Below are 23,054 nucleotides of genomic sequence, written 5' to 3' on the forward strand. Positions count from 1 at the left end.
AGAGTCCGCTGGAATCCATCCCCTTCTCAGATTCTCACGACATCCCTGGACATGATAGAGCTGTACAAAATTATGCATGGTGAGGAAAAGTGGACATGGAGCCATTTTTCTCCATCTCTCATAATACTAGAACCCAAAGGGATCACCCCATGAAGCTCATTGGTGGGAGATTCAGGACAGATAAAAGGAAGGGCTCCTTCACACAGCGCATAGTGAAAGTACGGAATTCACTGCCACAAAATGTTGGGATGGCCACCAATTTGGATGGCTTTAGAAGGGTCCTGGAGGAAAAGACTATCAATGGAGACTAGTCCTCATGATATCCTCAGCATCAGAAGCAGTATGGCTCTGTACACCAGTTGCTGGGGAAGATGGGTGGGAGGGTGCTATTGCACTCCTGTTCTGCTTTGTGGGTTTCCATGGGCAGCTGGTTGGCCACTGTGAGAACAAAATGTTGGACTAGATGGAACCTTGGTTTAATCCAGCTCTTCTGAAGTTCTTACATTCATATTAGTTTGTCAGTTTGGGTTTCTCTCCGTTTCTCATTTTTCCCAAACTTCAATTCAGTTTGCCTCAACCTTTGCGAACTTTTGTATGTATTTCTCCTAATATGTGTCAGCAGTGTTGTCTAATAGAAACATTATTTGCATGCAGTTTGCCCAATATAATGCATTGGTGGCCATTCTTTTCATGAACATAGGCATTTTTTGCACACTGCCCCTTAGCACACACATTTGTGTTATGAATTTCAGCTTGCGGATCGGGTCAAAAGTGCGATATTCGGTCAGTTCGCATTAAAATGCAAACTGAGTGAATTTCTCCCACCGCCCCCCACTGCCCTCCATCTCTATTTCAGTTTACAGAATAACTGTAAATTGAAATGGAATGTCTCCGACCCTCTGCCAGGTTATGCTGGAACTGAATGGATGGTTCAAACACAGGCCAGTGCCTTGCATAAATGCTGTCATTGACCTATTTTCTCCTCCCTTCCCTGTTTGCTTGCCAGGGGACTTTCTGTGTGCTCTTTGTGACTCGGAGCATTCAGCCGCACCAGTACTGTCCCAGCGTTTGTCTCCTCTGCCTTGTGGGCCATTTGCAGAGACCCAGCATAAAGGGACTAACAGCCTGGTGAACAAGGGAGCAGGACGAGGCGTGAGACACCAGCCTTGGCTTCCGCCTGATTCTCCTGCCGAAGCGTCATGGGGAAGGTCCAGATCCTGGGGGGAACCACCTTCCTTCTCCTGCTGCTGTTTCTTCTTCCTGGGGACTTCTCAGCATCTACCACACAACCGTAAGTCACTTGTCGGAGGGGTCCCCCCTGCTTTCTGCCAGTTACAATTCTGCCAGAGCAAGGGCAAAAGTTAAACTGGGACCTACTGGTAGATCTCTACATTATTTGCAGTAGATCTCCATTGGTTTCTGACTCCAGCACTTTTAACAATGGTTGTGAACTGCCCAGGGAACTTTGGCTATTGGGCGGTATAGAAATGTAATATATAAAGAGTAAATAAAGAAAGAGAAGAGCAAGGAAAAATGCAAGAACGGAAGAAACCTATAATAAAATGTTTGGGACCTATAATGATGTTGCCCTGGGGACTAAAATAATTAGCCAGTAACAGGTGCTACGCTACCATGGGAGCTCAGATGGCTCAAAAAGGCAAGGGGGTGGTTAGAGGGGTGAATCTGTCCTCTAGCCAGGGGAAATAGCATGCAATTGGAGGCTGGTGGCTCCCATTTTGGGTGGGGCTGTGATTCTGGTTGGGTTTTTAGCCAGAACCAGCCAGAACTCTAAAGGAGCTGTCCAGGGTGCTGAATCCTATCCCCACGACTGGGTCCAGCATCCTGGATAGCTCCTTTAGAGTTCTGGCTGGTCCTGATTGAAACACAGAATGGAATCACAGCCCCATTGAAATCAGAGTCTCCAGCCTCCGCTGTGGCAAGCTATCTGGGTGTGAAAAGAAAAATAGAGATCGCACTTCATGTCACATAGAAGCAGGCTGAGAAGGAGATAGTGAGCTGAGTTTGGGGCACTGGAAGTCCCTTAGGCCATGAAGCTGGCTGTGCCCCTGGAGATCTGATGTGGGAACAGCGGTGCGTCAGGGTTGTATCTGAGCCCATAGAGTCGAAAGGAAATGAATCAAGCGTGGAAAGGGAGGGACGACCTGAACTTCTAGTCGCGAGGCGCAGACGCAGGCACAAGCGAGAGGTCGCAGGGGCCGAGCTTTGGCGCTCAGCCCGATTGGCTCAACGTCAACAGCTGTGCCAGAAGCATCACGGGAGAGGGGGAGATCTTCCCCTCCCACCCCTTAAGTTCAGAGAATTGCCGCGTTTTTCCCAAATGGAGATCAACTGACATCCTAACCCTTAGAAACCCCCAGATGGCTGTTCCTTTGTAGTTTCTCTGAGTCTCAAGCAATTAGCATCTGTATGCCTCACTAGGATAAGTGGAATTAAAGCCTTGGAAAGCAGCCCTTTTGTCTGAGTGTTGATTTTGGCTATTGGAGAATTCGGTAGGCACCAGGGGCATTCCTGACACGGTGGTGTAATGGAGCCAGAGCCCGCAGGAAAGCAACGCCTGAACTTTTTGATAAGACGGGACACTGACGTCATCTGCTACACACACACCTTGAGGCTTCCTGATCCCCCTGAGCTTAGCTGCAATCCTCACAGTAGCTGGGGGGTGGGGCGTGAGGGGTGGACTTTCTCAACAATAATATATTCCAAATGCAAATTATTTGGGGGTGGGGATGCTGGAGAAATTCGAGACAAACTAAAATGAGCCCGGATTTCTAAGAATCCGACCTGCGGAATCCGCTGCAGAGCGACCCCCCCAGGCCGCGTGGGGTCCGTGGACTTTTGGATGTTTTCTTTACTCTCCCAAAATGTATGCATATTTATTTATTCGTAGGAAAATACACAAGTTTCTGCAGAGGAAAAGTTGAATGGAATGGGGGGGATAATACACTAAATGTTACGTACAAAGGTAAATTATGTAAATACTTACGAAACCTCTGTGCCGCCCCAGCCACGGGCATTGAACTCTTAGGTTAGAGGTGCCAAGACAATGATACATCAGACTCAAAGGTTTACTTACAAGGAGTACTTTATTGGGCAACTTTCAGCACACAGGCATACCCAGTGGTTGGATCAGACAGCTTCTCTGAACCATGAGCCACTGGGTACAATGGGTCTTATACTCCACAGGTTAGCAATAAGCAGCATTTCAGCAGCACGCATCCCCAGCATTCATTCTCAGCATAAACTAACAGCACTTGGTTCTCACACAGCCACCTGTAAACATACTCTGCTTCCCAGGCGCATCAGAGATAAAGACTCTCCTCATTAGCAAGGAATGCACCAAGAAGGCTGTTATCAGCCTTTTGACTCATCTGCACATGCTCAGAGGCTTACTAGCATGGGAATGGCACCAACAATGAACTTAAGCAAGCATTATGGATCTCTAGGCTCCTCTAACACTATAAATGGCTTGGCTATGCCCCTGGGGCCAATACAACCTCTGACGTAATTATTTATGTATTTTTCCGCATGACGAAAAACACACACATTCACATCTGTCTACGAGCGGACGATGGAACAAAAAGTGCCCGACAATCCGCGGAACACAGACGGAGCGGATTTTACACAGGGCGTCCATCCCTATTTGGGGGCGGCTTGGCCTTGAACGGGCAACTTAGGCCCGCGAGCTTTACAAAAGATCTGCTCCGGGTGGAGATGAAAACTGTTAGAGGTGGTTCGCTCTAACACAGCTGCCTGACATTTTGGATTTCTCCTTGGGGGCTTGTTATGGGGACATGCGCAGCTGCCAAATATGCCACTATGCCACCGTGGAACAGCAGACCTCGTTGCAGAGGTTATGCGACACCTCCACTTATGTTCAGTCTCACTATTTGTAAATAAACTCAAAATATCACAGAAGGACCACATGCTTCTGGTGACCTCCTTTCAAAGGGAAGCAAACCTGTGCCCTGGAACTGCTCAGTGCTCGGAGAAGCCAGGCAGACATGGCGGCGTCTGTGGGTGGTTGTAGCCACCTGTAGCGAACCACAGCCAAGATCACAGAGCCCCCCAGCCCTCTGACTGGACCCCTTTCCCCTCTCCCAGGCAATACGTGGTGCTGGTGCCCTTCTTGATCCGCACCGAGACCTCTCAGAAGATCTGCGTCCAGCTGAGCCACCTAAACGAGTCGGTGACCCTGAGCGTCACTCTGGAATACGAAGGGCAGAACAAGAGCCTGATCAGGGACGTGGTGTCAGAGAAGGATGTCTTCGAGTGCATCCCATTCCTGGTGAGAGCGCTCAGGCGCCATTTTGGTTTGTAACAGTGGAGGCTGGTGGCTCCGATTTCGGTGGAGCTGTGAATCTGCTCTGGGTTTCAGTCAGAACCAGCCAGAACTCTAAAGGAGCTATCCGAGGTGCTGAACCTATTGTGGGGGTAGGGTTCAACCCTAACTCTATCCAGGTTTCTAATCCCAACCAATCCTAATCAATCCTAACTAGGTTTCCATCTATTTTTCTAAACCTATACTATTCCTAGTTCTAATCCTAATCACAATCCTAATCTAATCCTAACCGAGGTTTCTAATCCTAACCAATTGGAGCCACCGGCCTCCACTGGTTTTTAATCCCAGCCAAGGTTACCGGGTATTTTGCCAGGCAAAACCAACATTGCCACATAACGCAGCTGAAGCAACTCAGCAAAGTAATCCCTAATCATAATGAATGATCATTCTCCCATACAAGCCTGCCTGTGTTTTATGATCCTCAGGGCAGGTCCTTCTTTCTGTCCCACCAATATCTGAAACACATTTGGTGGGAACTCGAGACAGGGCCTTCTTGGTGGCTTCTCCCAAACTGTGGAACTCCTTGCCAAGGGAGGCCCAGTTAGCCCCATCTCTATGACCTTCCACTGGCAGGCAAAGTTTTTGGCATATCAGCTGACTGGAAAATCTGTGATAACTGGCTTTAACTGGTGGAATTTGGTATATTATCAATTGGGGTGGGGGGAGGCACTAACTTCTACACATTTTTTTAAAAAGCAGAAATGTTCCTCTCTTTTTTTAAACTCTCATTCTTTGAAAGGGAATGGTGGGGTCACAAAGTTAAAACCTTGCTTTGAAAACATCTTAGGTGGACCAATCAAGTCACACTGCATTCCTGTACATGTCTATTCAGAAGTAAGTCCCATTGAGGTCAACGGGGCTCAGTCCCGGGTAAAAGGGTATAGGATTGCAGCCTTAAAAGCTTATTCTGAAAATGTCTGAGGTGGGGCAAATCAAGTTAAAAGCTTGTTGCTGTTTTCATTTTTGTTTTTTAAAAAACTTTTTAGGTAGGCAAATCAAGTTAAAAGCAGAGGGCCTTCTCTGCAGTGGCCCCACACCTTTGGAACAAGCTGCCATCGGAGGTCCGCCATGCTCCATCATTGCAGACTTTTAAGAAGGCCTTGAAAAGATACTATTTTACCATGGCCTTCTACTGATATGACTGCTACTGTTGCTGCTGCTAACATCTTGCTGGTTTTATTGTTGTTTTAATTGTTTTTATATTTTTATCACTTTTAATATTTTAATTGTTTTTTATGTATTTTATTGTTGTAAGCCGCCTTGGGAGGGCTTCTGCCCTGAAAAGTGGCCAAGAAATATTTTAAATCAATCAATCAATTATTCTAAAAACATCGGTGGGGGGTCAAAGTAGGGCTTCATGTGGAACAGCCTGGCTGTGGCCCGATTTGTCTGGGCATCCGGGAGGTGTCACATTTTCTCCGCAACAGTATTTTGGGGGCAGGGGAAATGTGATTGCCCCATGCCTTGGCGAAAGATTTCGAGGATTGCCCCAGCCACTCCCATTTGCCATGATTAGAAGGTCACCACTGGGGGCTGGTTAGCAGCTGCACATGACCAGAAAGATTCTTAAGGCTCCTGCCTTCCCCTTTTTATTTTCCTTCTCCAGCTTCCCAGATGGAGCAGCATTTCAGGGTCATTAAAGGTGTTTCTCAACGTGGTGGTGAAAGGGCCAACGCTGGAGTTCAGAAGCTGGAAAACGGTGCTGGTCAAGAACCCGGAAAGCCTGGTCTTCATCCAGACAGACAAACCGCTGTATAAGCCAGGACAGAAGGGTAAGCGAGTGGCTCCAACGGGGAAGGAATTTTTGGCAAATCCTGCAGAATACTTTTCATACAGTCTGGAGCCCCTTGCTCCTTATTTATTCATTTATTTATTTATTTCTTAGATTTATATCCTGCCTTTTTTCCTCTTACAAAGAACCCAAGGTGGCTTACATGGCCCTCCTCCTTTCCATTGTATCCTCACAACAGCCCTGCGAGGTAGGTTAGGCTGAGAGTCATTGACTGGCCCAAAGGCATCCAGTGAGCTGCATGGCCGAGTGGGAACTAGAACCCAGGTCTCCCGAGTCCCAGTCCAGCACCCTGACCCAGGGGTCCCCAACTATTTTGGACCCGCAACAGCCATCCCTAGTAGAGAGATAGCAGCTGTGCTCTGAAGAATTGCCACATCAGAATTCCCCGCCTTCCTAGGCCATCAGCTCTCGGTGTCCTTTTGAACTCCTATTTTACTAATGGAAATATGAAGGACTGAACCTCGGAGCTTCTGCATGGAAAGCCATAACATGCATAGCTGCAAAAGTCACATTACAATGCTTAAAAGTCACATCACAACGCTTCCTCCTCTTCCTTTCCCAGTTCAGTTCCGCATCGTCTCTCTGGATGAAGGTTTCCGGCCCTTGAATGAGAAGGTAAGTTTCATTCTCGTGCCACAGTGGTCTCCGGAACAACTCATCCAGCCATCCCTTGGGCTGCAGTTGTTGTTTTTCCAGTCCCTGCCAACTCTGGGGCCTGCGTGGGTGTAAAACCTTGCCCGAAGAGCGTGTGACTGGTTGCTATTTCTGGGTCTTTACAGTGGAATCAGTGATAAGCTGCAATACGGCGGGAGTGATGTTGCCCTGACTGGTGCAGTTCAACCAAGTTTCGCATTTTACTTTCCCTGCAAATGTCATGCAGCACAATGGGCAAAACACAGTGCTTATATCGATGAGCTCTGTACCTCATAGATGTAGCTTTTTCCATGCTTCCCCTTCCTTTGTGCACTTTACACATCGCCTCCCCAAAACTATTCCTCCTGAGATTTCCAAACGGATACGCTTGCGGTGTGATCCTATGCGTGTTTACACAGAAAAAAAGTCCTACAGCTCCCAGCATGCCCCTCCCAGACTGGCTGGCTGGAGGGCTGCTGGGAGCTGGAGGGCTTTTTTCTCTCTCTGTAAGGGCGCAACCCTATGCGTGTTTACACAGAAAAAAAGTCCTACAACTCCCAGCATGCCCCTGCTAGCATGGCTGGCTGGGGCATGCTGGGCGCTGTAGGACTTTTTTTCTGTCTAAACATGCATCGGATTGCACACTCAACCTGCATAGGATTGCGCCCTTAGATTCTCATGCTCCTGCCAGCTTCGGTAAGAAATGCCATGCTAATAAATTCTAATACAGAGTCAGTCTCCAACAGGCTTATGACCTTCCAGCCGTGGGGGGGGGGGTGTCCATAGGAAAGACCCACTCCATTGGCCCTGTCAGTCACGCACACTCCTCTGAATAGGGACGGACAGCGCCGCACAAGCTTCATGGCGGCCTGACGAGCGCCCGGCAAAGCCGTGGGGCCACCCGCCGTCCAAGCAAGCCGCCATTGTGCACAGTGACGGCAGCTTGGCCACTTCCGGGTAGGTAGCGCTGCATAATTGGCAGCCGTAAAAGGCCCATTTACACAACATTACAGGCATTCACGCCAGCAATGTTGCGTAAACGTGCCCGTTAGGGCCGCCAAGCACCCGACGTTGCACACGATGGCGGCTGCTAGGAGGGGGGGCAGCTGCCAAGCGCTCACTGAGTGGGTCTGTGAGAGCCCTGCAGGTCGGCGAGCGGGGTCTGGGGGGCGGGTGAGGGGAGTCCGTCAGATCCCACCCTCACCCCGCGGACCCTCACGGCATCCCTGCCTCCGTGGCATGGGATCGCGTCGCATGGAACTGGGCGCCACTGGGCGTGCATGGCCGGGAGTCCGCCTTCAAGTTGCTCACGTTTATCATCCATTGCTGTCTTTGATCTCCCCCCCCACCTGTTTTTTGTCTCCACAGTTTCCTTTGGTTTACATCCAGGTACGTGGGTAACCCCCCTTCCCGCTCCACCTCTCACCCACGGTGACAGGGCGGCTGCTCAACACACAGGCAAAGTACCTTTGCTGGGGTTGGGTCCAGCCTGAATGCGGATCAGCCGCGCTGGTTGAAGTGGACTTCCCTGCCCCCTGCTCCCCACGGCAGCCCCTCCAGCCACCTGGAAATGCTACACAGAGAGTTGGGAGACCCTTCTCAACGGAGTGAGCTGTGTGGTGTGTGGGGAGAGGGGGAATCCCACAGAAGGCAGATCCTGGAGCCAACCCTGTTAATTACGTATTTATTTGTTTTATTTCCTCCATTTATATCCTGCCTTCCCTCCAAGGAGCCCAAGGCGAAGTCCATGATCCGCCCCCTCTCCATTTTATCCTCACAACCACCCTGTGAAGTAGGTTAGGCTGAGGGTCAGGCTTAGGCTGAGTGTCAGCCCAGAGTCACCCAGTGAGCTTCATGGCCGCAGGGGGACTAGAACACAGATCTCCTGAGTCCCAATCCAAGACTCTAACCACTACACCACACAGCCTCTCCATATTAGAGATTTCCTTCCCCAGCAGCAACATCAGACTCAAGCAAATGTGTCACCCAGATCTCCTGAGGTTTCCTTTTTCGGTCTGAGCCTGAGAAGTGTTACCTGCAAGTCACCTGTTTCTCTGCACTTTGTCCAGGGGCTTTTCTATAAAGCAAAGCAAGGCAGTTACCTCAGGCAGCAAATTTGAGGCACCATTATATTGTTGGTGGTGGTTTTGTTGTTGTTGCGGTTTATATACCGCATTTTGGCCCATAGGCCCCCAAGGCAGTGAACAAATTGTTAATACAACAAAAGATAGAATAACAGTACAATAAAACACAGCAAATCAATCATCACTCAGAACAACAATATATAATAGCAGTATCAAGAGCAACATAGTGAGGCAAGCTTCTTTTTTTAAACCTTCCGAATCTAAGGCTGCCCTTACACTAAAGAAACCCCCCGCAGTCCTCCCGTTCTGGAGCCTTTCCGTGTTTATCGTGGGCTCCCAGATGGCGACCATGTGATCGCTGCGAGGGAAGCTTTTAATTTTCAGCGTTCCATGGAACTCCATGAAACAGCACCACCTAGTGGCTGTTTTTCTAGCATACCAACCTGACTTATATCGTTCATTGGTTCCGGATCTTTTTGAGATGGAATAACCAGGAAATACCTCTGGATGTGCCCTGGAGGTTAACGACGTCATGAAAAGGGCCCACAAACTTCCATGATTGAGCAATCTCAATAGCAGGATAAAAGCTCCATGTGAAAGAGTTCTAAAAGATTAAAGAGTTCTCTCACCAACCCCACATCCTACATACTAGGGGCTAGAAACCTGAACAAACTATGAGAGATACTTTTAAAAAAAGAAAAAAAAAAAAAACACTTATCCCAGCTGGAGGAATTAAGTGAGGATCTCCCCACAACCCCATTCTAACTATTCAAGGGTTCAGGGTGAACACGTAACTGCCCCCCCAATAAAAAATTAAGTGGAAGCACAGCCAATATTAATTCAATGTGGCTGAGTGGGAAATTTGGCCCATAGGTGGCACAATGCAGAGGAAGTTTTTCTGTGTCTTCACCACTGAATTGAATTTCCCTGTGTTGGAGTGCGGGGTGCTATTTGAATTTTTCACTTCTCAGGTCAGCCGTGACTTTTCCCTGAATTGTCAATTATTCTAGAAGGCAATATGGTGCCAAGAGAACTAGTGAAAACAGCAACGCTCCAAAACCAAATGCTTCTCTTGGCTATGCTTGTTGTGACACTTTTAATTCTTTACAGGTGCAATCCTAGATGTGTCTACTTGGAGTGAAATAAGATCCATTGAATTCCACAGGACCATTTATTTATTTATTAGATTTCTATACCCCTGATCATATTTTAAAATCTCTAAGCAGATTACAAGAAAATACATTATAATACATTGTAATATACATTAAAATACACTTGAAATATATAATGAGCGCTAAAAGATTTACAAAGAACATTAATAAATACATTAAACACCATAATTAACAAGCTGGGCAGTACACGTATTCAGGGAAGGCCTGGGTGAAGAGATGGGTTTTTAATTGGTGCCTAAAGCATACTACAGTTGGTCATTCCATAAGGCAGGTGCCACCACGGAGAAGGCCCACTTCCAGGGTGCTGCAAGATGGCAATCTGCAATCTGCAGACTAGGTAAGTATGTCGAGCTGAGGTGGGGAACCCACGTTGTTATAGGTGGGGGTTGAAGCCAGTGGTGGTCAGGAACAAAACCAAAGGTAGGTTTTCTATCACACATTTCTCTCTCTCTCTCTTGCTCTCTCTCTCTCTCTCTCTCTCGCTCTCTTTAGCCACACCCTCACTCTATGCCACTCCTTTCTCTCTCTTTTTCTGACACCCCTTCTCTCTCTCTCTTTATACCACCCCTATCTCTATGCCACCCCTTCTCTCTCTTTATACCATCCTCTCTCACTATCTCACCCCTTCTCTCTCTTTTTCTGCCATCCCCCTCTGTCTCTTTTTCTGCCACCCCTTCTCTCTCTTTCTCTTTATACCACCCCCTCTCGCTATATCACCCCTTCTCTCTCTCTCTCTCTCTTGTTGCCACACTCTTCTCTCTCTTTTTCACTCTCTCTTCTTCTGCCTCTCTCTCTCTCTCTCTCTCTCTCTTTCTCTCTCTCTCTCTCTCTCTCTCTCTCTTGTTGCCACCATCTTCTTCCAGCCCTTCTTCCTCCCCACCAGGGAGGGACAGTAAGCATTTGGCAGTAAATTCCATTACTCTTGCTATGAGAGATGGCGACACTCACCCATCTGGGGGGAAGAGTGCCACCCATTGCCGGGCATCCCTGGGGGTTCTGCTATTGGTACACGCTGTCAGGGGCACCCTAGCGGCCTCTTTCAGTAGACTCCAATAGCCAACTCAAGACACAGACGAAAGGATTCTTTTCAAGGCTTTAATCCTTTTACAACTTAATGACTCTTTCAGATGCTAATCACCAGCGACTAAGCAAGGAACAGCAGAGTAGCCTATGCTCCGAGTAGGCAGTTGATCCGCATTTGAAGGAGAGTCACTTGAAGACCCTGAACTTATGGGCTAGGGAGAGATCTTCCCTTTTTCCCTTGGGTCCACGGGAGGCGGCCGTTGCTTGCGCGCCAGACGGGCGCTACGCCTCCTTTCCGCGCCCTCCATCACTCGTTGCTCCCTGCGTCTGCGTCGAGCATCTAGCAAGACCCCCTCCCGCACTTTCTCACTGCTAGGATCACTATCTAACTCAGGAATGCCGGCAGGAGGAATCTGTGCCAGCTGCTGTGCCTGTGAGGGATGAGCTGGCTTCTCTCCTATGGATTGCTGATCCTCCTCAGAATTGGAACTGCTCTGGGGTTCTATCGGCTCAGTTTCCACCCTGACACACGCCATCAGGGGAATCCCCACTGTTATCACCATTATCAGATCAGAGATAGCCATGTAGATGCCCTCCGAGGAGTTTCCTGCAGAGGGTGGGGCTCGGAGCCTAAGCCCCACCCCCCGGAGGAATGCCAAGTGGCAGCGCAGGTTGGATTGGAGTGTGCTGCACCCCTGGCATGCATGATTGTACAGGCATCTGTAGCTCCAGGCCAAGGTGGGCACATGGGGAATCACTGAGGACTGTAGCCCTGATGGTAAGCGACAGGTTCCAACTCTAATGGGAAATAAGCTTTTGGGCAGGTTGCAGCAATTTCCAGGCAATAGGCCCCTTCCCAGCAGGTGCCTTCCATTCTGTCTGTCCATCTCCATCATACTTCTCATGTGCCCCCCTCAGCACTCTGTCCCCCTCCCCACAACCAGAGTCTGCAATCTCATGGCATACACTTTACTCTGGCCCTCGGATAGGCTTCCGGTGCATTGGGCGGTTCACTCTAGCAATTCTAATCAGGCGATTACCTAGAGCAAACAAGCTTGTGATACGAGGCACGGGAAAGGACAGCAAGGAAGAGGTTTAAATGTTAACCAGGCTACAATCCTACTTGGCAGCAGGTTGCGTTTCACTCAGTGAGGTGTACGTTTGGGTTGACACGCTTACGGTTGTGCTGTACATGTGCGACGGTCTTAGAAAGGACATAAAGAGGCATTTCTATACCCCACTCCACCCCGAAATTGAGCCATGTATGTATTAAGCTGATTTAGAAATGACTAATCCAAGTCTTGGATAGGACCCTTGCAACTCAGGTCTCCATTTCAGTCATTGCTTTTAGTGCCACGGTCACTGGAAAAGATAAAGTGGAGAGACCAGCTGGATTATTTGTGATCTCTTTAAAGCAGGGGCGCAATGCGCCTCATTGCAATATTATAGGGATGGGTGAATGTGCAACGTTCAAGTTCATTAAATTCTTGAATTCTTCCCTGAAGCTCGTTTCACCTTGTCTGCATTCCCAAATGGGAGCGTCTTTCTTTCTTTTCTGTTTTTTCTCATCAGGAAACAATTGTAATTTTTGATTGGGAAAATGTGCATTTTTAAGCTGCACATTTTTTTCCAATTGTAAAAGTACACATTTTTAAAAAATGCAAATATTTGATTTTTCCTGACCAAGAATGTGCATTTTCCCCAATAGGCAAAATGCCAATTTGGGGGAGATATGCAGAAGTCTGCACATGCACAAGCATGCAAGTGTGCATATGTTCATGTAAGCATTTCCAGCAGTGTGCATTTTCAAGCCTGGGAAAATTCAAAAATGTCCAGGAGAATGCATTCCTGTTTGCATTTGGGGTTGCGAACGGGATACATTTACATCATTTGCAAACCAACAAAATTCTCATGCATCCCTAATTATGCTTAGTGCAGCTACACAGATGGTGCTGTGCATGACAGATGCGTGACTCTGGCAAGATCAATCTTGTTGAGATATTCTTTTTTCCACCCCCAAGCGCATTTTGACTCAGGTCCACCTCAGATTGTGGGCTTTCCCTTACCCCTATCCCACCACACACACACACACACACACACACACAAGTTCGTACATATTTCTGTGCGCATTTTTCTAAAGGGCATGGTCCAAAGGCACATGAGGCAGCCACCTTGCTGTAGCTAAGCAGGTCCAGGTCTCATTGGTACTTTGGAGGGGAGACCACCTGGAAATCCCATGTAGCCACCCTGAGTTCCATGATGGAAGAAAGGTGGGAAATGAATGCAATAGTAAAGTAAAAGTATGCATTATTTGTACGCATTATTTCAGTCAGGGCTGTTGAACCTCTTTCAGCCCAAGGCCCCAAGCGCTCTGAGGAGCAACATTCCAGTGGTGGGCGGGGCCAAAAGCAAAGGGGGTGGAGCCAAAAACCGTTTAACACCACTTTCTAGTTCAAAGCTGTTAGTGCCAGTAACTAAGCCTTAGGAGCAGCATTTCAACCTTTTGGCATGGGGAGAAAACTGCACAAAAGCTGGGAAACTGGCAAATGATCAGTGGTCAGGGTAAAAGGGGTGGGGCCAGGGGAAAGGACTGTTGCTATCTAGGGACACTGGGGGGCCAGACTGAGAGCCCGAGGGGGCCGGATTGGGCTCACCAACCTGAGGTTCTGCACCCCTGCTATGGTCAGTGGTCAGCGCTGAACATGTGAAGACCCCAATCTAATGTATGCATTTCTTTATACTGGAGTCTTATATATGCTATATAGTATATAGTATACAAGTCCCATATACTCCCAAATACATACATATATATATATATATATACACACACACACACACACACACACACAATTAGGTAGATATGGATTGTGTAAACTTCATTCTGTCTGCGGTTTGCAGGTTGTCAGGCCCCTTTAGCTCTGTCGTCCACTCATTGATGGAATCAGATTTTTTTCAGTTTCTGAATCTGCACAAATTCATACTCGTGCAAATTTGCATTCATGCAAATCCCCCCCAAATTTGCAAAAATGAGCAAGTCCCCACCAAATGCGCAAATCCCCACCAAATGTGCATTTTCACGATTTAGCCTGTGGGGAAATGTGCCTTTTCAACCAGCTTTTTAAAAAGTTGCATATTTTTCTATTACTAAATTTGCACAAAATTCCAGAAAGGTAGAAAAACGGTCTGCAAGTCCATGAAATCCACCTGACTGGGGAAAAGCCAGTTCACTGCAGATTCATAAAAATCTGAACTCTTTTGATTCCGTTGCGGATTTGTCCGACATCTCTGACTCTTATATGCTCTTATATTAGAGTTTCATTTGGGGTTATAGAGCACCACAGTATCTGGGACCCCATCAGCTCTGCTCTGTGCCTGATTTTAACATGAGTGCCTGGTGCCCTGTTATCTCGCCCCATCTAGGACCCTCAGAGGAACCGCTTGTTCCAGTGGGAAGATGTGGAGCTTCAGCTGGGCCTCACCCAGCTCTCCTTTCCTCTGGCATCAGAGCCCACCCAAGGCACCTACAAAGTCGTGGTACAGAAAGCTTCTGGGAAGAATGTGGCACACACCTTTGATATGGAAGAATATGGTTAGAATTGCCTGTTTTATTTGTAGAAAATTATTTTTAGGCTCTCTGGATGGTTTACATGGGTTGTTAATACCTGTGTGGCTGCTTTCTGTCACTCTGTGCTGTTATTTCTTTTCTCCTTGTAGTATTGCCCAAATTTCAGGTTTTGGTGAAGGCACCCAAGATCATAACGATTATGACTGTGGAACTAGAAGTGACGGTCTGTGGAGTGTAAGTGAGTTTCTCTTCTTCACCTTCTGAACCAGGAACCCAGGAGCTTTGGTGAGACCAACTAATCTCACCACTCCTCTCTTTCTCCCATCCTGTCAGGAGCGCCCTAACTGCCTCTTAAAGTCCCCTCCAGTTGCCAAAACAAGACGCAGACAAAAGGGATTCTTTCCAAGGCTTTATTCCTTTACAACCTAATGACTCTTTCAGATGCCAATTGCCAGCAACTAAGCAAGCAACTGCATAGTGTATCATAGCAGAGTAACCTAAGCTCCATGTACGCAGTTGGTCCCTATTTGGAGAAGGGGGGAAAGGTCTGAAACTTATGGGCTAGGAGGGGAGGCTCCCGCCCTTACCCGTGAGCATCGGGACGCAGCCGTTCCCTTAGCACCAAGCGGGCTGAGCGCCTCCTCTCAGCGCCCTCCACCTCGCGCCTCTTTCTGCGCCGGCGCCTTGCGTCTAGCAACAACCGCTCTCCCGCTCTTTCGCTGCCAGGGTCACTATCTCTCTCAGGAATGCGAGCAGGGGGGGCCTCTCCCTGCAGCTGCGCCTCTGAGAGACGAGCGGGCTCCTCTCCCACGGGTTGTAGCTCTTCCTCAGAATCAGAGCTGCTTTGGGGCTCTATGGGCTCAGTTCCAATCCTGACACATCCCATCTCTACCAACCCACTATGCAGCTGGGCTGTGGTACCTGTGTGGTATAAGTGCCCAGCAGTTGCCCAGAGTATGGACAGGTGAGAAAGTAATGACCAGGGTTGGGTTTTTTGTTATGTGAGAATACCGAATTTGCAGCTCCAGAGCCTGAACACACCAGAAGGCTTTCCACTAATGAAATGTAAACATTTCTGGGGCTTGTGCTTAGTTTTGGGCTGGGGTGGGGTTGCATACCCAAAAGAAATTGTGTGCATTTAAAAATGCACACCAAAACACTCTTCTCAGTGGCAAAAAATGCATAAATTAAAGGCAAGAGTCCTGAACCTGAGGGTCATGGGCCAAATCTGGCCTACCCGGCATTCCAAGCCAGGCCTTTCGGGGTTCCCCAGAAGGTCACACACCCATTCCCCCAACTGCGGATTGTTTAGTGATTTCTTCAGTTTCTTCCCATTCTAAAAGGTTGAAATAGCTTAAGGCTTAGTTACTATTTTTGGAAAGTTGGCCCCACCTTTTTTATTTTCAGCATCTCCAGCTAAAAGGATCTCAGTAGAACAGGGATGTTGAACTTCTTTCAGCCCAGGGCTGAATTCAAATTCAGAGGAGCTCTCAGGGCCACAGTCCAGTTCTTGGCAGGGCAGGAGGTCAAAGGGGCAGGGCAACACTGCCAAAAACTACCAGCATATTTCAGCTTAAAGGTCTTCCTGCCAGTAACTAAGCCTCAGGACAGGCATTTCAGCCTGTTGGAATGGGGAAGAAGCTGCACAAAACCTGGGAAACTAGCAAACAGTTGTGGGTCAGGGGCAGCGGGAAACCCTTGGTGGTGTGAGGGAGGAGGTGTGGGCATCAGGGATCCCACAGAGGCCTGGACTGGGACCCCAGGCAAGCTGGATTTGGCCTCCAAGCCTGAGGTTCAACACCCTCACAGAAGAAGCTGAGGGGAACTCCTAGGCTAGAGAAGCTGGAGAGACACATCCAGGCAGAGGAGCCCATACTGGGCTAATGAACAAATTACCCAGCCTTTCCCATCCTGGAGCCCTCCAGATATTTTGGACCTCAGCTCCCATCAGCCCCAGCCATCATGGCCAATGGTGAGGAACTGTAGTCCAAAACACCTGGAGGGCCCCCAGCTGGGAAAGGCTGAAGTAGCCTGGCGCTAGAGATGTGCTGATTGGGTAAAATCCATCCCACCCACAGTTTGTGGATCATCAGGTGCCTTTCATTCCATTGTCTGCTCATTGACTGAATTCATTTTTTAGTTTCCAAATTTGTGCAAATTCGCACTTGTGAATGCACAAATTTTGCACTTTAGCCAATGGGGAAGATGTGTATTTTGGCTGGGTTTTTTAATTTGTGTATTTTTGTATTACTGATTTTGTGCAAAATGCAAGAAGGTTAGAAAAACAGTCCTCAAGTCCACAGAAGCCACCCAACTGGGGAAAATCCAGTCTGCTGCAGAACTTGCCGGTCAAATTCATTAAAGTCCAAACTCATTGGATTCCAACATTCTAACCTGGCGCTGTAGAAGACAGATTCTTACGTCCATATGAAATCACATTTCCCAAGATCTGAGCCGTGAGCAGTGATGAAAACATTCACGAGCAGACAACCAGACTCATTCCCATTGTCAGGAATGAATCTGAGCGTGTCGAGATGTCTGGCAGCTCAGATTCAGAATCAGTATGAGAGCAGTCCGAACCGAGGGAGGCACCCTCCCCGGTGAGCCCACATACAGAGAGACTTTCTTCCCAAGACCTTGGCACACCGATGGCCCAGCCTGAACGGCTCCCCCATTCCTCCACCGTCAGAACTCAAGTTTCAGAGGGAGAGGAGGAGGAGGGCAAGGGGCATGACTTGAGGGACGCTAGGGTCCATCACAGAGCGAAGTGGGAAAAGTGAGGGGCAGGGCTCAGGTGCTCTGCCAGGTTGGCCACTCGTGGAGGGCCACCCCTGCAAAGCAAGTCTGGCCGAGACGTTCATGCCCAGACTGCCGGCAACTTCTCTAACTTTCACTTCCATCTCCTCTATTGATATTCATAGATGTGTGGATTAGCTGTTTCATTGCAGTCTGAGAGTTTCCTAGAATCTGCATTTGTAAAGAAGCGAGTCGCTAACTAATAAAGAAGTGTAGCTCAAAGCCTTGTTTCATGGAGCGTGTTGATTGCGGAGGGAGAGGACATACGAACTTGACACCCATCTATCTTTCCTCCATATCCGACATTTCTTTCAATCAATGGCATGGCTCCTTCTGGCTACAGGTATACCTATGGGAAGCCTGTCCCCGGGCTGATCAACATTCGTGTTTGTCGGCCATATTATTATTCCAGTACCCAGTGTTATGGCAAAGAGGAAGAGGAGTTGTGTGAAGAATTCAGTGGCGAGGTAAGTGCCAGGACTGAAGCCCTATAACCGGGGTAGGGGACCGCAGGCCCAGGGACCAAATCCAGCCCTCCTGGAGGCCAAATCTGGCCCTCCTCAGTTCCCCAGATGGCTCCACCCCCTTCCCATGGACCTACCCCCTTCCCCCCAGCCACCAATCATTTGGTAGTTTCCCAGCTTTTGTGCAGTTTCTTCCCCATTCTAAAAGGGAGAAATGCCCCTCCTTAGGCTCAGTTACTGGCACGAAGAGTTTAAGCTGCAATATGCTTGTATGTTCCATGTTTTGACCCTGCCCCCTTTGCTTTGTTCCTGCCCACCACTGGAATGGTGTATTCTATTTATTTATTACGTTTCTATCCTGCCTTTCTCCCATCATGGAACTCAACGTTGCTACGTGTGGTTCCCAGGTGGGCTCCCCTCCAAGCACTGACCAGACCCAGACCTGCTTAGCTTCAGCAAGGGGGCTGCCTCACGTGCCTTCAGACGACGTCCTGTAAACACTCTCGGTGTTTGAAACCTGACAAAACTGCACTAAATCAGTTAAATACTTCTATACAAGATTTATAATGCTTGATGGTACAATCTTAATGAGATCTTCCTGATATAGGGCAGGATATAAATATTTTAAATAAATAAATAAAATAAAGCAAGCCAATTACTTTTTCCAAAACAACCGTATCAGTATGAATAGTCAGTCAATTTTTTAAAATCTTTTTTTTATATATAAATGAAGTAAACAATACCAACAACATAATCGGAATCTTCAGTTTCCAACATTACAGTATTCTGAGGAAGAAAAAGGGAGGATAGCAAAAGAAGAAAAATAAAAAAGGATTATATTTAAACTTCAATAAAAGCAAACCAAATATCCAAATATAAATCCAATTGCAGATTATACCTATACAGCACTCTTCCAAATACTGGCAGGTATTGTTAAATCTTCAATCCGCTGCACCACAAACGGTGAACCTTATCTTTCAGTGTCATAACCTCAGTCTTATAGCAAAGGAATGGGAGCAAACAATCCATTTCCATTGGCCATATATTACCATTCAATTAACGGGTATTCATAAACATTACAGGTTTAGCCAGCAAGGAATAGTAAGAATCATAATTCCATAATGATGTTAATAATAATAATGATCATGATCATGATAAAAAGAAATTTAAGAAAAAGATAAAAAACAAAAAACAAAAGCAAACTATTTGTATATTTTAAGTAATATCATATCTAAAATATATTTATATATGTACACACACATATACACACAAACAGGCATTTTATTACAATATAACATAAGAAAGGAGAAAGAAAACAGAAATATGCAAACATTTACTCTGGCATACTGCCTAGATATCTTATCAGCTATAACCCAAGATGGCTAAATTCCAACTCGGGAGGCTGAGGGAGTTGGTTCCCTTGTTTTCATTTTAATACCAGTGAGGAATGACTCTGCAGCATCAGGATTTAAAAACCTTTTCATCTGGCCTTCAAAAAGAATGCAAAATGTAGCCGGATATTTAATATGATATTGCAGGTTAATTTGCTTTGCCAAACTTCTTGCCTTGGTGAATTGCCTTCTTCTGTCAGTTATTTCCTTAGTATAATCAGGAAAGAGCATAATCTTGTCATTTGCTGGTCCCCACCAAAGCTCACCTCATTCTCTTGCCAGATGCATAAGATAATTTTTTGTAGAGACTCGTGAAAATTGAACAATAACAGTCCCAAAAGTCCCTTTAGTGCCACATATTGAACCAGGAACACAATATGCGTGCTCAATATCAAGTAGAAAATCAGTTGGTAAAACCAATAGCTCATGCAAAGGTTTATCCATAAATTCAGCCAAACATATATCAGTAGCCACGTCTTTAATACCAAGGATACGAAGATTCGCTCTATGTGTGAAGGCCTCCAGTTGAGAAATTCGAACAGACAAAATATTATGAGAAGCTTCCATAGCAGTTTCATGAGCAGTAACTCGATCTTCGAGGGCATTAACCTTCGATTCCGTCTTTTGAAAAGAGATAGTAAGTCCACAGCCCCTTGGAGGGCAATGATTGAGTCCTGAATTGTTTCAAGCTTCTTTGACTGCACTGATAGCTAAGAAGACATGGTGTTTATCAAAGCAAGCAACTCCTCTTCATCTCTGGCATTTCTAGAAACCTTTGCCAGGGGAGCAGTTGGGGGGGTAGGTGGCATTCCCAAGAGTCAGACACGACTGAACGACTGAACAACAACAACTGCCATCCTGCACTTTCAAAAGCACAACAAGCAAGTATGATTGCAGAAACAGAAAAACAAACACTTAAGCAGATTTAATTGCAAGTCCTCAGATATTGCTGGTAGTTTAAATTCACAAATACTATTCGGAGCTCATCTGTCCTTGTGTCTCCTAATTGCTTAGGAGTTTCAAACAGCGTTCAGTAGATGATACTCCGGCAATTAACCTTAGATTCCAGCATCTCTGTTTCTCCACAGAAGCAGCTGTCCTTCCAAGATTTCATCCAGATGGTACTGTAAGCTTCCCCTTTTAATTCTAGGGGAAGATAAAAGGTTTCTCAACCTTTTCATAGCTGTTTGATATAAGCAACCTGCGGAGCTCCGCAAGTCACTGCCAGGACGACATGGCTCCAACCGGATCTCTCCAATCAGTCAATTTTTCAAGACTGCTCTTAACAGTTATATGTGGCATTTTTTGGAAAGGGCTATATCAGATATATATCTGGCAGGCTATGGAACCCCGGTGTATTTCCATCTCGACTGTAAAAAGTCTTTGTCAGGCATTCCTGTAGACATCACACATTCTAATAACAATTTCCAGTAACTGATGATGTTGAGAAATAGTTTCACTTTCCTAAGTGGATACATTCTTTCAGTGGTATACTGGTCGATAAAGGCAAAATAGCCCACTATCTTTGTGAGCTAAGAGTGAGATAATCCCTCCTTAAGTTCCCAAGTGAAGAAAAGAAACATGGAGGCACTCTGGTTCTTTACAGCCACTCTTTGGTTTCCCCTTATACAGGCGGACGGGCATGGCTGTATCTCTCAGGTGGTGAAAACAAAGCAGTTTCACTTGAAGTGGGATGGCTATCAGATGAGCATCAATGTGGAAGGCAAGATCACAGAGGAGGGCACAGGTATGCCTCTTGCAGAACAGCAGGGTGGTGTGGAGAGGGGAGGACCATAGCTCAGTGGCAGAGCACCTGCTTTGCATGCAGAAGGCCCCAATTTCGATCCCCGGCTTCTCCCGTTAAAGAGATTAGGTACAGGTCATGGAAAGACCTTCTCTGCCTGAAACCCTGGGGAGCCACTGCCACCTAAGGGGCAATTATGGGGCTAGTCCAGGGGCACAGAACCTCAGGCCAATGGGCCAAATTCACCCCACCTGGCCACATCCTCTTCCCCTGATCTCACCCCACTTCCTTGGACCACCTATTGTTTGGTGGTCTCCTAGCTGTTGCATGTCTTCCCCCGTTCTATAAGGTAGGAATGCCTCTCCTAAGGCTTAGTTGCTGGAAGGAAGAGTGTTCATCAAATATATGCTGGTGTTTGGGGTAAGTTGGCCCCACCTCTTTTTCCTTTGTCCCCACCCCTTTTGCATCTGACCCACCCCCTTTGCCTTCAGTCCTGCCTGTCCCTGCAATGCGCCCCCTAGAGCTTCTCTGAAATAGAATTCGGCCCTCATGGTGGAAGAGGTTCAACACCGCTGGTCTAGAAAGACAAATAGTCCGATCTGACCTAAGTGTATAAGAACCTGACTTCCCGATCCAGAGGCACAAGGCTCAGTAAGACCTTTCATTTCCATAATTCCAGTAATTAGTTATAAATAGAGGTGTCCATCACTGTGAAATCTGGCCCTTTGGGGGTTGAATGGACCCCTGCTGAGCACCTAACTGGGCTCGCACTTGGGGGCTGTGCCCCAGGGGTCTTCCCCAAATCCGGGAACTTTTCCAGGGTTTTTAAAATTTCGCTTTAATAGAAATGTGCACCAATTACAAGTGTAATTTGCATAATTTTTCAAATTTTGGCTGCAATTTGCATAATTTATGCAATTTTCAGCTGCAGTTTGCATAATTTATGCGATTTTCAGCCAAAATTTGAGCTAATGGTGGAAATTCTGGCCAAAGTTTGTGTAAATTACACAAATTGTGGCTACAATTTATGCATTTTTATTAATTTCTTTAAAGGAAAATCTGTGAACTGGCCTGAGTCAGTGCAGATCAAGTCAGGCCAGAAATCGTGGGGAAATGAGCCAAAGCCCGGGGGACCGAGCTGATGAAAGCTCAGCGAGCTCCGATATCCCTGGCTATAAGGCTTTCCAGCCCCAATAAAGATCCGTAGGTAACAGATTACGATATAGTTCCTTGACCAGAATCAGTTCACGAGCGTCACAATAAAAGACCCCATCAGCCCTGGGTTTTGCACACAGAGTAAGTCCGAGTGGGTTTACAGTTCCAGCAAAAGCAGGAAGCTGTCCAGGTTTCCCAGAAGTTGCTTCGAGCAAAGACTATAGCCTGTGGCTCTGGGTTCAATACAGTGGAGCGGCCGCTAATGATCACTATCAGACATCCAATCCTGGCAGGACACCCGGCTCACAGACAGTTGCCGCACCTCCCAGTTGCCCCGCCCCCCAAACCCCTCGCCTGCAGAGTCCACCCCCTCCAGCCTGTCCCCATGGCAGACGTCTCTGGCAGAGGCAGAGGCCTCTGTCAAGGTCAGGTGTGGAAGATGGGCCATATCAGTGTCCTGATTCTCGCCCCTTCCTGGCTCGTAAGCCAAGGGGAGGCCTGGTTGAACTGAGTTCTCGGGCTCCTGGCTTCCCATGGCTGGGCCTGGCTCCACAGCACACCCCTCTGACTCAGAATCGGCGTCACAGGCCAGCGCTGCCCCCGGACTGGGGCAAGCTCTCACAGTAAGGAGGCTTCCTACGAACTGGAGCCCAGTAGGGATGCAGGCAAGGGCAGCCTGCTGGAGAGCTTGGACCTGAAGGGAACAGAAGTGCTTCCCTGCTTACCCTCCTTGCTTTGCATGTGCGATTTCTTTCTTGGCAGGGGTGGCATTAACAGGCACGGCTTCCACCACCATTACTGGAACTCTCAGCACAGTGACTTTTGAAAGGCTGGACACTTATTACAAGCCTGGGATCCCCCTTTCTGGGCAGGTA

The 23,054-nt window shown here is 47.4% G+C and overlaps 1 protein-coding gene across 1 annotated transcript in view; it reads left to right on the top strand.

The window, feature by feature from the left end:
- Positions 1–1,025: 1,025 nt before the first annotated feature.
- Positions 1,026–23,054, top strand: part of LOC146356136 (alpha-2-macroglobulin-like) — an 83,668-nt gene continuing 61,639 nt past the window's right edge. The window contains exons 1-10 of the mRNA XM_084831160.1: positions 1,026–1,291; positions 4,123–4,306; positions 5,967–6,132; positions 6,715–6,767; positions 8,154–8,174; positions 14,485–14,653; positions 14,779–14,863; positions 17,769–17,892; positions 20,913–21,027; positions 22,942–23,051. Coding sequence (XP_084687286.1) covers positions 1,200–1,291; positions 4,123–4,306; positions 5,967–6,132; positions 6,715–6,767; positions 8,154–8,174; positions 14,485–14,653; positions 14,779–14,863; positions 17,769–17,892; positions 20,913–21,027; positions 22,942–23,051 — 1,119 coding nt within the window. The 5' untranslated portion in view covers positions 1,026–1,199. The remainder of the gene's footprint in view (positions 1,292–4,122; positions 4,307–5,966; positions 6,133–6,714; positions 6,768–8,153; positions 8,175–14,484; positions 14,654–14,778; positions 14,864–17,768; positions 17,893–20,912; positions 21,028–22,941; positions 23,052–23,054) is intronic.

The sequence above is a fragment of the Heloderma suspectum genome, chromosome 2, assembly GCF_057233095.1.
Source record: "Heloderma suspectum isolate Gila_16-S chromosome 2, 16-S_ref, whole genome shotgun sequence".
In the NCBI taxonomy this organism is placed as follows: Eukaryota; Metazoa; Chordata; class Lepidosauria; order Squamata; family Helodermatidae; genus Heloderma; species Heloderma suspectum.